The sequence below is a fragment of the Hoplias malabaricus genome, chromosome 2 (assembly GCF_029633855.1).
Source record: "Hoplias malabaricus isolate fHopMal1 chromosome 2, fHopMal1.hap1, whole genome shotgun sequence".
Classification (NCBI taxonomy): Eukaryota; Metazoa; Chordata; class Actinopteri; order Characiformes; family Erythrinidae; genus Hoplias; species Hoplias malabaricus.
Window position 1 is genome coordinate 28,458,998 of NC_089801.1, and position 14,195 is coordinate 28,473,192.

At 39.0% G+C, this 14,195-nt stretch overlaps 2 protein-coding genes across 5 annotated transcripts; one reads left to right on the top strand and one right to left on the bottom strand.

Annotated features, from left to right (window-relative positions):
- Nucleotides 1–261: 261 nt before the first annotated feature.
- Nucleotides 262–4,671, bottom strand: LOC136679726 (ADP-ribosylation factor-like protein 3). Of its 2 annotated transcripts, XM_066658395.1 has the most exons (6): nucleotides 4,483–4,671; nucleotides 2,454–2,597; nucleotides 1,261–1,377; nucleotides 1,097–1,147; nucleotides 824–1,009; nucleotides 262–372 (listed from the first exon to the last, which is right to left on the bottom strand). In XM_066658395.1, the coding sequence occupies exons 1-6, from the start codon at nucleotides 4,483–4,485 to the stop codon at nucleotides 325–327; spliced, it is 549 nt and encodes a 182-aa protein (XP_066514492.1). In that variant the 5' UTR covers nucleotides 4,486–4,671; the 3' UTR covers nucleotides 262–324. The 2 variants fall into 2 exon arrangements, with proteins under 2 accessions (XP_066514492.1, XP_066514499.1); XM_066658402.1 differs by lacking the exons at nucleotides 2,454–2,597; nucleotides 4,483–4,671 and adding an exon at nucleotides 1,956–2,052.
- A 786-nt stretch (nucleotides 4,672–5,457) lies between these two features.
- On the top strand, nucleotides 5,458–13,692 carry wbp1 (WW domain binding protein 1). 3 transcript variants are annotated; one of them, XM_066658387.1, is made up of 5 exons: nucleotides 6,264–6,465; nucleotides 6,985–7,047; nucleotides 7,167–7,269; nucleotides 7,587–7,754; nucleotides 8,640–13,692. In XM_066658387.1, exons 3-5 carry the CDS (start codon nucleotides 7,215–7,217, stop codon nucleotides 9,131–9,133), a joined length of 717 nt encoding a protein of 238 aa, XP_066514484.1. In that variant the 5' UTR covers nucleotides 6,264–6,465; nucleotides 6,985–7,047; nucleotides 7,167–7,214; the 3' UTR covers nucleotides 9,134–13,692. The 3 variants fall into 3 exon arrangements, with proteins under 3 accessions (XP_066514472.1, XP_066514484.1, XP_066514479.1); XM_066658375.1 differs by lacking the exons at nucleotides 6,264–6,465; nucleotides 6,985–7,047 and adding an exon at nucleotides 5,458–5,803; XM_066658382.1 differs by lacking the exon at nucleotides 6,985–7,047.
- The last annotated feature ends 503 nt before the right edge of the window (nucleotides 13,693–14,195 follow it).

Consider the following 14,195-nt stretch of genomic DNA (forward strand, 5'->3'; position numbering starts at 1 on the left):
AGAGATATTGGATAAGCAGATGGCAACAAAACTTTGACCATATATGTACATGATAAATAAATATTCCATGGAAGCATACCAAGAAAACACTGTTGCCACGTCATATCAGTTATGTTGTGATATTCTGAGGTTAAATAATTTAATGTAGAAAGTAGTACTTGATGTTTTGTTTTTTTATTATATTTGTATTGAACAGTTTTTCAGATAATAGTAAATCTAGAAAATAATCACACGGCATGTTTACTTCAATGTGAATTTTGTCTTTTTTATTCATAGAAACTATTATATTACAACAAATGATCAATAGGCTACAGGTAACTTGAATCATTTGGTCCTGGTTGGAATATTTTTGCATAACCACGTCATGCCATCCTATAGAAAGAGGAAAAAAAATGTAGAGATGAGATGAGAACTGCTATCTCACACTCTCCACCTCCTTTTGCTTAATGCTATTATATGCTACAACTTAGAATGTCCAATATCAATAGGTTAATTTCTTCTATTGTTTAGATGTATGCCTTTAAAATATAATAGAGTTCTTCATCTAACATTTATATTCTGACTAGAGTATGTAAAATTCAAATTTTTCATCGGAAATACCATAAGTAAATATTAAATTCTATGTAATTAATCTTTTATATTCAGAAATTGCTAAGTTATTAATACATTAGTGATACATAAAGCTCTGTTGTAGTTATTAAACAGGTAGCCTGTGATAAGCGGTGATAATCAGTGTCTAAGGTAAATGTCTTAAGTCATAAATGTGTATCAGGTGTTTGGTTGTTTCTAATAAAACATCCTGTGAGTGTACAACTGTATTTACCCGGACTCCCTCGGTACTCAGAGCTGAGCAGGGCTGGATCTGCCATATTCTGTCTCTAATTGTGTGCAGGCTGAGCCCCTCAGCCAAATCAGAAGCAGACGCTGCAGTCATCAAATCTTGTTTGTTGGCAAATATTAACAATGGCACCATGCTAAGCTTCTCCTCTTCGAGTAGTTCGGCCAACTCCTGATGATGATCGGGAGTGAATAAAAAGAATAAATATACATTTCTTAACCACTATAAAAATATTCCACCTTGTTCCTCAGAACCTACCTGGCCTGTCTCCTCAAACCTTTTCCTGTCTGTGCTGTCGATCACATAGATCTGTGGAAAGAGTACCAAATATCAGTAAACTCAGAGATGACTATGAAAATGGATTTTCAGCTGCACATAATTAATATGATTCTTCCTTCAAAGCCGAATATTAATATAAGTACCAGGAGATCTGTGTTCTCAAAGTAATTCCTCCAATAAGGTCGGATCTTCCTCTGTCCTCCAATGTCCCAGACGTTCAGTTTAAATCCCTGAGACTGAACACTCTTTATGTTGAAGCCCTGGAGAAAAACATGTAACAGAGAAGATTGTGTACAAGATATATCATTGCTGTGTTTATTAAATGTTCACAATTTTAAACATTCCAGTTAATGTGTTTTTCCTTCCCTTGTAAATGTACTTTTTGTGAAATGTGATTTTGTTTGGGCAGGGATGATATACAACATGGAATATTATTCTTATGGGACCAAACACTAAAACTGAAACCATACTCGCATATTTAATATGAATTAAAATTTGTTACAACAAACTGACAAAAACAGGGATATGCCCAGAGGTGGGTTGAGTAACATAAGCCCATACAAGCAGGACACAACAACCCATATAAGGCAGTACCTAGTTACATTTACTCAAGTATGTATTTGAATATTTGAGTATTTTTCAAATATTGGTACTTTTAAGCTCTACAAACTTTACTTTCTATGCTATTATATGCTGTATGTTCTAAGAGGACCTACTAAATTTGTAATTATACTGGTTTAGGCTACTTAACTCACATTTATGTAGATTATATAAGCTGTCCCTTTACAACTGCACGTCTATGTCCACAATGAAAATACTTTCAGTTTGCTGAAATGACCTGGAGCATCAGGTAGTGTCGCAGTCACACAGCTCCAGGGACCTGGAGGTTGTGGGTTCGATTCCCGCTCCGGGTGACTGTCTGTGAGGAGTTGGTGTGTTCTCCCCATGTCCGCGTTGGTTTCCTCCGGGTGCTCCGGTTTCCTCCCACAGTCCAAAAACACACGTTGGTAGGTGGATTGGCGACTCAAAAGTGTCCGTGTGTGTGTGTGTGTGTGTGTGTGTGTCTGCGTTGCCCTGTGAAGGACTGGCGCCCCTCCAGGGTGTATTACCGCCTTGTGCCCAATGATTCCAGGTGGGCTGTGGACCCACCGCGACCCTGAACTGGATATGCGGTTACAGATAATGAATGAATGAAATGACCTGAAATTAAATTTCATTTCACCGTTTAGTCTTTTTTAAAGTCTTCTTCTGCACAGTTAATATTTTGGTCCACAGACATGTTAAGCTACAAAGCTTAAAGGTTAAATCATGACCTGGTTTGTTTTAATAACCATACCTGTGTAGGAGTGATGTGGCTGATATCCTCTGATGCCAGCTGTTTCAGAAGAGTGGTCTTGCCTGCATTGTCCAGACCCAGCAGCAGAATGCGCACTTCTCGGTCTGGAGATGATTTTAGTTTTCTCAGTACAGACAGCAACCCCTAAACCACAATTCAAAAAACATTGGGTGACATCATTAGCTTTCTTGTACAGACTAGTTTGACATTTGTTCTTGATTTTTTTAATTATCCAGAGCAGCTTACTGTTCAATCATGTTACACTAGCAGGAGAATACATGTTGATATTCTTGCCCAAGGCCTCCAGCATGGTGTGCCTGCGTGGTCCTGGAATCAAACCATACTCTACCAGACTGAGAACAGCAATAATACCCACTACACTATATCCACCATCAAAGCACAAATACAGAGTCACGGCATATGCAGTCTCCTCCTAGGCTGATTTAATGCAGAGTCACTAATCCTTATCTTCCCGCGTAGATAGTTAGTGACTCAGTTAACTGTGTCATGTGTATGAGTGTCAAGATGTGTGTACTGTGTTTGCACATGTAAATGCTGCTCAGATAAAACCTATGCCCATTGATTTGTTTACACAAATGACATACTCTACATTTCCCAAAGTTAGTAGACACCCCTTTTTATGTTTTATAGTAGTAGAGTTGGCTTGAAAAAGCACAAGCATAATTTTCAGCAACAGCCTCTGCATTAATGCATAAATTGGTAGAATTATAAAAATAAAAAGTAACTACAGCTTAATAGCATTGCTGTTTAAAAGAATGTTGGTTGTTCATGTCTTACTACGTGATTAATAAAATGCTGCTATTATATTGCTAAAGTATCCCAAGTGGTTGCTAAGTGTTAGCTAGGCCATTTCTATTTTATCCCTGGATTTCCTAAACTGCCATGTAAGATATTCCAAATGTTTTTAAGGTTACTGCTATATTAATAAATATGTGTATGTGTTTGTCTTTAAGTTTCAGTATGGGAAGGGTCCATTAAAGATCATTTTTAGCAGTTTGATTTGAATTTCTAGAACATTTTTCCATTCATTTTCAAGTAAAAATTAATAAAAACTGAAAAAAAGAAGAAATTGTCTTTTTGAAGCCAACTTAACTGTGAGAAGAAAACTGAAGAAGATGATGAAGAACATTCTGTTGGCTTCTTCAAGCCAAATTAACAACACAGGGAAACACAGCAGGCATAAATATAGTGAGGGCACCTGTAGATCCAGGGTGTTACTGTGTTAGAAAGCCGCCCAATGGCAAAGCTTCTAGAGAGTTGTTCCACCTATCACACGCTAAGCTTTGATCTGATGAAGATTGACACAGATTTAGCCAGGCGTGCTGGGGAGGTGAAATGTGCTGCTACACACACAAGAATAACCCAAGAACACATGAACAGCCCTTAGCCTAGTTTCCCCTATCCTGAAGACACTGATCAACTGTACTTCTACACTGAAATGAAGAATCCTCATGATCAATGTGATGTTGATGGTGATATAATATAATACATACAACATAGCCTATGACGTATGAATGCCAGGCTTTATAAAAACCTATCAAAAGAAAGTAATAAAAGTCATACAGGTTCAGTCACTTTTAACTTAATATGAAACACACAAACAAAAAATGTATTAGACGGATTTTCAATAAATTGGACAATTATCCCCATTTGCACCGTAAGCTTTGGATGAAATGTTCAGTCGGTTTAAATTCTACACAAAAATAAAAATGTGCAAATGAAGAAAGCCTAAAAACTTAAAACAAGAAAAGGTACAAAAGTATGAGTAGTCTCACAAAACAGATAAAGTGCAACAGGTGGTAGTGCCACACAGTTGATAAAAACTCAATAGTAAAAAAAGAACAGGGCCATTTGCCTTCTTGCACTAAGCTCATAATAACCACCAAAAAAAAACAAAAAAAAAAACACAAACAATCAAACAAACCAATAAAATAAGCAAAAGTGTGTCAGGTCATTGTTACTGCTCTGTTCTTTTCCTCTTTTGTTGTGGGTCAGTGAAGCTACTCACCATGTTGTGGTCCGCTTGTCTCTGTGTCCAGCAGGTCCAGGATTTGACATCAGTGTGAGCAGACTGTCCGCCTTTATCTGCGCCACATGTGACGTCCCACTAAGCCTGAACAACGTCCATTTGTCTGCCCCTTCAGTACAGCTACATATCCACTTACGATCAACAAAAGCCTGCATCCATTCAGTTTTCTTCAAGTGCTCAAAACCTGTTAGTGTGTTTGAGTCTGTTATGATTGAGCTTATAATGAATATAGTGTACTGTAAATCTCTTATGAATTATGTAATATTTTTGCTTCTGCTGCATATAATAATAATGATAGCTTTAAAGAGTATGCCAATACATGTTAAAATTAAACACATATATACAACGAGAATGGAAGACAAATGAATATGTTTACTATAAAAAAACAGAATGATCAGGACAAAATTACAAAAGGACGTCATAAGAAAAGAGCCAAAAGAACAAAGTTGTGACAGATGTACAGAATCTAATATAAAACAGCATGGAAGCACATCAATTCACATCACAAAAAAGAATAGAATATACCAGTGTAATCTAAGTGTGGAAAATAGAACTTTCTATTGTTCTATTATATTCTATTCTTTTCTGTTCTAATATATTGTAATATTTTATTCACTAGAATAGAACAGTGTCATAATCCAGTGTTACTTAACCCTGGTTTTTGAGTCATTGTACCCTGTGTATTTATTGTTTTCCCCTACTCCAACACATGATTCAACTGATTAGTTAAAAAACAAGTGCTTTCGGAGTTTCAGTGTATGTGTTAAAGCAGTGGAACAACTAAAATGTGCCAGGCCGGGTGCCTTCAGGACCAAAGCTGAGAAACACTGTCGTAATCCGAACATTCTTCGCAAATGCGCGCAATCGCCGGTACAGGCCTTTTTGTTTAGATTGGACTGGTAGGTATAGGTGTCAGCCCACTGGCGGGTTCCCGCCGCTGTCTTTATGAAGAAAGTCCTGACTGGACAGAGGATATGTTTGGATATCTGCTGTGGAATGAAAATGTCGTCGGTGGTGTTGTATAAACTCAGATTATATGAAGCAACGCTGCCCCCTACCGTGAGTGGGAGTCATATCTTCTTCCCTGAGGCTTGAGTCTGGCTCTCTCGGTGAAGCTCGAATGTGAACAAAAACATGTCATTTGAGTCGTCGGTAGGAGACTCCGCGGATTCTTTCTAACAGTTTCGCACCACAACTGTATGTTTTCCGTCGCCTCTGAGGCGGAGAAGGCCGAAAGATGGTGCCGAAAACGCTGGGCTCCATTGTGGGTCTGCTTTGCACGGGGACCTGTTTGGCGCAGGTAAGCGGCTCTGTGCGCCTTTGATGCGGCTTTACCTGTAAATCAAGCCCCGGGATCGTAGCTGCAGCTGGGCCTTCTATTGTGCGGTTTTGTTTCGTTTTGTCTAGTTTTCTTCACAAAGAAACTTCGACAAGGAGCTTGATGCGTCTACTCGAGTTGGGAATGTAGCCGGTAGCTTATTTATTACAGATTCTTGTATTTTTTGTGTTTTTAACAGCGATGCGGTTTTGTTTTTCTTTGTTTGAAAATGTTATTTTATTGGCTCGCGCTCAACAGATTGCTAACGGGTACTAGCTGAGCTAGCTGCGCGAGCCAAGTGGATGTTCATGATAGCTGCTAACGGTTTTAGCATCAAAGGGACAATAGTTGGGTGGTTGTTATGTTTTGAACAGTTGACAGAACCGTTAGCAGGCTTTTAATTCGCGTAGTGTTTGGTGATGACACGGGGTGTGAAACATACTGGGGGTTTTAATAGACTTGGTTCGCTATCATTTACTGTCTCTTGAGCAGCGTTTATTTTATTATTACAAAAACACGGTCACAGTTAGCGAGCCGGCTGTAATGAAGACGAGAGACTATGCCGATATCTTTGAATTGTTCAAACACTGAGCTGTTTTCCTTAGAAATGTCCCGTTACCTTTATGTGGGGACAAAGCGGAGAGGTTTGTTTATTTTAACGCTTTCTAGTAAATGTTACACGGCATTACGAACCTTTTGTGTTCGTCTCTTTGTCATATATCAAGTTTTTAAACTTGTTTAGCTTCGGTTACTAGAAAATCTTGTAACACAAAACGTTACAACTTTATGTATACTTTGTCTGCTTTCCTATTATTAAAATTCATAAATTCATAGGGAGGACGGATAGGACGTGGGTTTAGTTTATTACGTTATGGCGTGACGGAACTAGACATCCTTCATGGTCTTTGGCCGTTTTTTTGTCTTTTTTTTTTACCATGCATAAATACTGGAAATGCTACAAATATTGGGCCGTGTGTGTATATATATATATATATATATATATATATATATATATATATATATATATAACGTGATGTTTGTTTCACTCTTATAGTTGGCGCATTATCAGAAACACTCATAAAAATATCTAATGAAGGCAATGTAGGTCACAACAAGATAATTCTGTGTGTACAGCTTACTACCAGTATTTCTTCACTTTCCAGTTGTTTATGGAAATGTTAACATGAAAAGCAGATGTCTTTTTCTAAATAACAGCTGAAAAATAGGTAGAATATAGAATCCTAGTTAACTTGATTTTTTTGTTGTTGTGTCACATATATTGTAGTACAGGAATGGTTGAACAGCAATTCTTGTTCATCTTAAACTCAATAAAATGTTTCCACAGGGAAAGGAGTTCTGTTTTGGTGTGAACAATGAGAAATACAGGTGTGAAATGGGCTACTGTTGTGGGGAGACAGAATGCTGCACATACTATTATGAGCTGTGGTGTAAGTGTTTTCACTGACCTATTTCACACATTGCCTTCCTTTGTCCTCTTTATTTTATTGTCTTTATAAGTGTTGTTATATACATTTTTTGTTATATGTTCAGCTCTCCAAATGTTTATGCAATTTTTGGACTCAATTATGTAGTCTATAGCAGACAAATTAATTTAATTATTATTATTATTATTATTATTTATTTTATCTCTGTTGAATTGGTTAGCTGTATTAAGTTAAAAATCAGGTCACAGAACCTTTCTACATTTACCCATACATTTTATGTTACATGCTCTGTAAGTATGTATTTGTGTGTGTGTTTTCAGGGTTCTGGCTGGTGTGGACTCTAATCATCTTACTGAGCTGCTGCTGTGCATACCGACATCGGCGTGTGAAGATGCGACTGCAGCAGGAGCAGAGGCAGAGAGAAATCAGCCTCATGGCCTATCAGGGAGCCTCTAGCTCATTCATCTCCCCACCACCTCTAAATTTGCGTGAGTGTATCAGTATGAAGCAATTTTCACTTATGAACTAAGGAAAATGTCAGGAGGATCAGGTCTGGATACATTCTGGAGATCCCCTATCTCTCAAACAGAATACAACTGCAGATTTTCTGTGTCAGACACATTCTCACAGCTGGAAATGTTCTGTGTGGTTTAGGCTTGAGCAGCACTTGGGTAGTGTGTGCAGGAGGCATGGTGTTAATTAACTGAATCTTCCAGAACATTACCACCTCTATTTACACAGGGACTCACTTGGACATTACTTAGACTTTGTTCTAGGGGGCTGGCAGGATAAAATCTGAGTGTTGTCTGGTGCAAATATTACAGATGTTTGTGTTTACACATACAGCTCCTCTGGGTAAAATCCTGGGTTACTGTGTATCAGTGAAAGAGGCTTTATTTACAGCATATCACATTGTCTTTTTGCCAGACCCCTTTTTGGGAGTAGTCTCTCAGGGTTTGTTGCTTGGAAGAAGGGTTTTGATAGAGTCCGACTGTAAGTCTTGCCTTGTAGCTTTAATTCTGAAATGAATAAACCAGCTGTTTGTTTTGGCGGTTTATTTTGATAGGTGTTTATTACGTCTGGGCATGTATAATTGTGGGAACAACGCTCATGCTGTTGAGGGTGGATGTGTTTCCACCACAACTTGGGCCATGTCCCACTGCAGTTATGTTGTCTCTCACTTCCCTTTGCCACTCCATGGTGCGGAAGTGTTGCATTTCAACTTGCCATTTAGCTGCAACAAAAATAACAGGAATAATTATTGAAAAATGTAGGATATTAAGCTGTATTTTTCTACATGGACCTTTTCCTTGTTGCACTTAGTGTTCAATGCTTAGCTCTTTATGTTGTACTTAAACTTATTTCATTTTCAGGCTTCTGGACAGATTGCAAGCTCCCAGATTATGAGGAAGTTGTAGGCCATCCACCAACTCCACCTCCACCTTATTCTGAAATGCCTCCAGAAATCTCACCTTCCAGCCATCTATGTATCAATCGCTCAGAATCAGCTGTGGTGTTGGAGCCCCCTGTAGAAGTGGTGCAAGCTGAAAATCGATCCTCTCATTCACTGGAACAGGACCTTGCGTTAGTCGCAGCCCAGTCAGTTTGTGAGGAGGATGAGGTACCTGCTGTCCCCTTGGAGGAAGAGTTGAACACCCGGAGGAGGCATGTGACAGGCGACTCAGGTATTGAGGTGTGTGTTTGCCAGTTGGATGCAGAAGAATGCTCCGGACCTGATGAGGATGAGGGCAGGCTGTGTCAGGTGGCCGGTGGTGGTTGTTGTTCAGAGCGTGAAGCCCTCAGATCCAAAGAGCAATCACATTCACCGGAACCCTCTAGCACACCCAGCGGAGATCGCCTTGTCTGAATCACAGCATGTAGTGCTTAATTGTTCCAGCAATAAGATAGACTTGGGGAAGGGGGAAAGAAATGGTTTTGTCATTTGTCAGCATCATGACCAAGTCAGAATGATGATGTTTTTTTCTTTTTTTTTTTCTGTTTGTTTTGTTTTTGTTTTTTTGCACCAACGGGTAGAAATGACCTTCATGTGGTGCACGTAGCAGGGCTTCGAAGGATATCTGCTGCCATTCAAGTAATGACTAGATGAGTGACTTTTTTTTTTTTTTTTTTTTGGTTCTACGTCAATTTTGATGAAAAGTGTTTTTTTTATTTTTTCCCTTTGCCGAATTTCTTTTTTGTTAGTGTGGCTAAGGTTTCAGTTTGCTCATTTTAGTGACTCACTTTTGGGTCTGAGTAAAGTGCTTCAACTTAGAAGGGGAAGATAAAGCAGCACTTCACCCAAAGAAGACACCCATATTGCAGCAGTCAGCCACAAATGAGCATTCCCACCCACTCTGTACTTTGTCTGAGTGGCCTGGATTTGGCCTTCTATAACCCCCACCCCACCCCCTGCTGTGACATTTTGCTTCCTCCATAGCGTCATAGCCCAGCGGTCACAAACTCTTATCACACTAGGGCTGAAATGCAGGGAATGGTCTGGGAAATAAGGTCCAGGAAAAGCGTGTCTCCAGCCCAGCACAGAGGTCTGACTGCATGCTTTGTTTTTCACAAGACTGTGCTAATGGGAGCACAGCTGCGAGGCTGACATCAGCTGAGCTTCTTCCCCAGGACCAAAGCGCCTCTCAGTCAAAGACAAAGAGAAAAGACTGGACACCACAGCTAAACCATAAGACGGTTCTTTCTAGATGATACTGTTGCAACATACTCACGCACACCCGGCATTACTCCTTGGCCTAGAGACATGTTGTGATCAACAGTGGGTCAGAAGCCAGCAGACAAGATACGCTATTACTGCAGCTCTGGTTTCAGGGGTGGCACTGCCATTCGCCAGCTTTCAGTCCAGCCCCCCCATAGATGTAATGACTGCAAAGTTGACATCTATAAAAAGCTATTGGTGGCTACGTTCTCATCAGACTGCTAGTGATATAATGTGTGTGGCCAAGTTGTCCCTCCTCAGGGTGTGGGAGGGGTTGTTTAAACTCTACAAACACCAGGGTTTTGCTCTTTCAGCTGTGAGAGAAACAAACAGCACACATTGCAAGAAAGATGAAAACTTAATGGAACTTAAACCTATGAATACTTTTTGTGAGGTTTTAGTTAAGATGAGACATTTTGTACTTGCCACTCTTTAAAAACAAAGCTGTCTTTTTAAGGTGCCCATATTGCTCAAGTTTTAGACTACTTATGTGAGATAACATGAGTGTGATTTCAAGTACATCACTCACTTCTCTTCATAACCTGATATGTCAGAGACTTTTTTCATAAAAAAGCAGACAGACCCAGCCTTGACCTGTGCTGCTGCTGTTGCTGCTATTTTAGCCCTTGCTTGAGAGCGCTGTGTGCGGGTATGTTTCGGTTTTCTCTCACCCAAATCGGTCCTGCCCTAACCCATTTCAGTGTGCAGATATGAAGTGGTGCCACTGTTACAGCAATGAGTATGCTCCTCTAGCTGACTATTTGTGACAAACACGTAGATGTAGTGAGAACAGCCTGTGATATTTTCCATTGACATGAGTGGCCTGAACAGGGCAAAATCAGCTTGGCTGTATACTCTCAATTACATATGTGTGAAGGTGTGCCTCTCATGTCTGCTTCCTTCAGAGAAAGGAGAAAAACAAACGTTCTCTGAAATGCGTGACACCTGCCGTGTACAGAAAAACACTCTGCTCATACGGTGTCCTTGAAGTCCACTTTCAGCTTTACCACTCTTCACTGATTGCATTCAATGGCTATTATTAGCAGTTGCTCTCAGTGCTGATTTATTCTTATGTGGTTGAATGTTCTAGGTGCATAAATTAGACAGCTTGTTTATATTTAACCTCATACTTAAATTTGTGTGGATTTGCAACCTGTGAAAAAGATGAGGTGTGTTGCCCTGTTATGGAATCTTTGAAAATGGCTGCTGCCTATTTTGAGGCACCACAAGCTGCCTTTCTAGGTTATTGTAGCGCTAGCAAGCAGGGGCACACCTACGTTTAGAGCAATTCACATATTTGTGAATTAGTCTTGCTGCGTTGGCAGCATTGCCTTATTGTGGTCATTTGTGGTAATGAGTAATACATAAGCATCTTTAGTTATGGGTTTTAAGTTATGTATGTGTTCTGTTTCTTTCTGAGCATATGTTATGTATTCATATGCAGAACATTCAGCTTTAAGTTAATTGAGTTGTAGAGGGTTGGTTCTGATGTCTTGGATATGATTTAGGTATTTTTTACCAAGTAAAGGCATGATCTGTGCATTGAGTAATGTAGGTAGTTTGTTGTTCCTCTCCTTGAAGTCTGTTCATAAAAATACTGATACAGCATTATATTGTTTTTGGAAAAATGGTGATAATCCTGCAGTGACCATAGTGAGAGGTCTAGCTTACTCAGAAGTTGAGGGTTTTGCCCAGTTGATATGTAGATGTTGATTTGCATGTCCTCTGCATATCAGTGTGACCTAAATGAGATTTGCTAAACCTAAGATTAATTTTTAATTCTAATATTTTTGGTGACAAATTATGGAACTAAGTCTGACAGCACTCAGCCTCTGTATGAGCCCACACGAGTTTGGGGAAAATCTTTCCAAACCCATATGGCACAACATGTTTACCTGCAAATAAGGGCTAGTAAATAAAACAAAATTAAATTTATGTTTTTAGATTAAAGGTTGATGTGATTTATTGTGTGTGTGAAAGAATACATGATTGTACATTACAGGGCCTATTTTCCTATGAGCATTGGTTACGTGGCAGAGTCTGTGTCAGTTTGCATCATGCATTTGGGAAAGTGTTCCCCAGGTTATCTCCCTTCTTGTGTACTTGGAGACATGCAATGCATTTGCATTTTCAGTCATTTACCTGTGGGAATATCCCTTGTGTGTCTGTGGAGCTTGCATGACAGCGATGAGTGCTAAATTTGTCCTTCTCGCTATCTCATTTCACTAAACTGCTTGAACGTGACAACAAACTGTGGCGACATGTACAGTACGCTTGGTTTTATATTTATATATATCTTTTTTTCTTTTTTTTTTTAATAAATTCCCTCTCCTTTTGACCAAAGTCTCGAGCCATGTGCAGGCGCATTATTTTGGGGAAATTTAATTTCTGTTTCAGAAATTGCCACATCACCCTCAGCACTCTCCTACTTTACCAAGAATCCGGTCTGGATTTGACCCTGTCCAGTTTCCACAACACATCCAACAGGGATGTTTACACTTTCTGTGCCTTGCTCTTCAAAATGGAAAATTCCCACATACCCCCTTCCCCCTCTCTGTTTTCTGTGAGACTTCACACCTCTGTCCTGTACTGTACTGTAACTAACTAGGCTATGCAAAAAATAATAATAATAAAATAAAAAAAAAAATAGAAAATGGAAAGGAAAAGCTCCCTCAACGCTGTGAGTGTGCTATGGATGTCAGTACAAGCAATACTAATCTCAAATTCATTGCACTGTACCTTGGTAGGCATATATCACTTACTCTAATTTAAAGGGATGGGAGAAGAATAACGAATTTAGAAAAGGAAAACAGTTCCTACTATGATTGTTTTCATGTGGTTTGAAAGGTTGTGTCTTTTTTCTGTGGAGATGGAAAATGGGGAGAAAAAAAAAGCCATGACAGTTGGTGTTTGTGTCCTTGTGTCTTGTAATATGATCTGAAAACTCAGTTTGCAGTCTCTCTCTAATGCGTCCTCTACAATTATCATGTCGGCCTACCATGCAAGAGAGGTTTTCCCTGTTTTATTTGTGCCACTTCACACAAAGACACAAGTTTTGTGTGTATATCTCTGTAAAGGTGGTCTGTCTGAGTCTTCTATTATACTTTTGCTTTATAAGACGTTTTCAGTGACTGTGGTCTGAGCTGTTGCCTTTTATTAGGATCTGTCCAAGTGGACATTGAGTGAAGCAGCCTGTGTTAGAGGGCTGTGTGATTGAACAGTGTGATTTAGTGAAGTTTAGCTGTTTCTGCACGTCATATGATGGCCTTCTTCACAGGTTAGGACTGTTTATTACATGTACCAAGACAACCTACTATTTTTAACTCCATATTCTGTAATGATCATTACGTTCAGTTAAAATAAAAACATGTATCTCATGTATGTAATTGCATTTTTTTTGGACACTTTTGTTAGGTGACGCCTAGCGGGTTATTGTTGTTGGTTTTGTGCGTAGAACGACTTTGCCAAAATAGCAACCACAGGTTTTTGTTGAAATGGTTATTCAAGAGCACAGACTCGTTTTCTTTGTTTTTATCACCAAGATCAAGCCAAAAAAAAAGAAAAAAAAAAAAAAGAAAAAGGTTAAAAGGAGGAAACTGAAATGCAAGCACTGAGATGTGTGGTATATTGTGATGCTAGGGTTTTAGGGCGAGGTTGGCTGTGTACTCTTTAGTTATTTGTATTTTATTTTTGTAATAAAATAAATAATATTGCACTCAACTGTCTACCTGCATTTCTTCATTGAGGCAAAAATCTCACTGATCTGACATTCTTGATTAATTAACAGCTTTATGTAATTACTAAGTTACATGACTAAGTCCAAAATGTGACGGTTGAAGCAGGGCTTTTAAAGTGAGTGTCTGTGAAAAGGAACTGGTAAATGAGTATTTTCCAAAGACTCTAATGCTAAATGGTAGCTTTAACTAAACATGTCATTATAATTCCTTGTAATTCCCCCCAGAGGAAACACTTCAAACAACAATAGCTATGATGCAGAGCAGTACGCAAGGACTTTGCTTCAGTGATGCAAATGACTTTTTTCCTCCCTTTGCAGAGGTTATCTAAACACATTTTGTACTGGATGGGTGAGGAAATAATAGGGTATTCACACACAACGCAAAATCAATATTTTGCTGGTGTCAGTTTAATATTTCCTCAAAAATGTGATACGTAGATATCAGTGTGTTCATGAAAACTGAAAATGCCTTAATAC

What these genes read in the sequence shown, in the direction of transcription:
- LOC136679726 (XM_066658395.1), bottom strand. An exon ending in GCCACATCACTCCTACACAG is followed by an intron (nt 1,378 to 2,453) that starts GTATGGTTATTA and finishes GTTTTTCTCCAG; the next exon opens with GGCTTCAACATAAAGAGTGT. An exon ending in TTGAGAACACAGATCTCCTG is followed by an intron (nt 1,148 to 1,260) that starts GTACTTATATTA and finishes CTCTTTCCACAG; the next exon opens with ATCTATGTGATCGACAGCAC.
- wbp1 (XM_066658375.1), top strand. Translation starts at nt 5,741, where the DNA reads ATGGTGCCGAAAACGCTGGGCTCCATTGTGGGTCTGCTTTGCACGGGG. An exon ending in CGGGGACCTGTTTGGCGCAG is followed by an intron (nt 5,804 to 7,166) that starts GTAAGCGGCTCT and finishes ATGTTTCCACAG; the next exon opens with GGAAAGGAGTTCTGTTTTGG. An exon ending in CCCACCACCTCTAAATTTGC is followed by an intron (nt 7,755 to 8,639) that starts GTGAGTGTATCA and finishes TTTCATTTTCAG; the next exon opens with GCTTCTGGACAGATTGCAAG.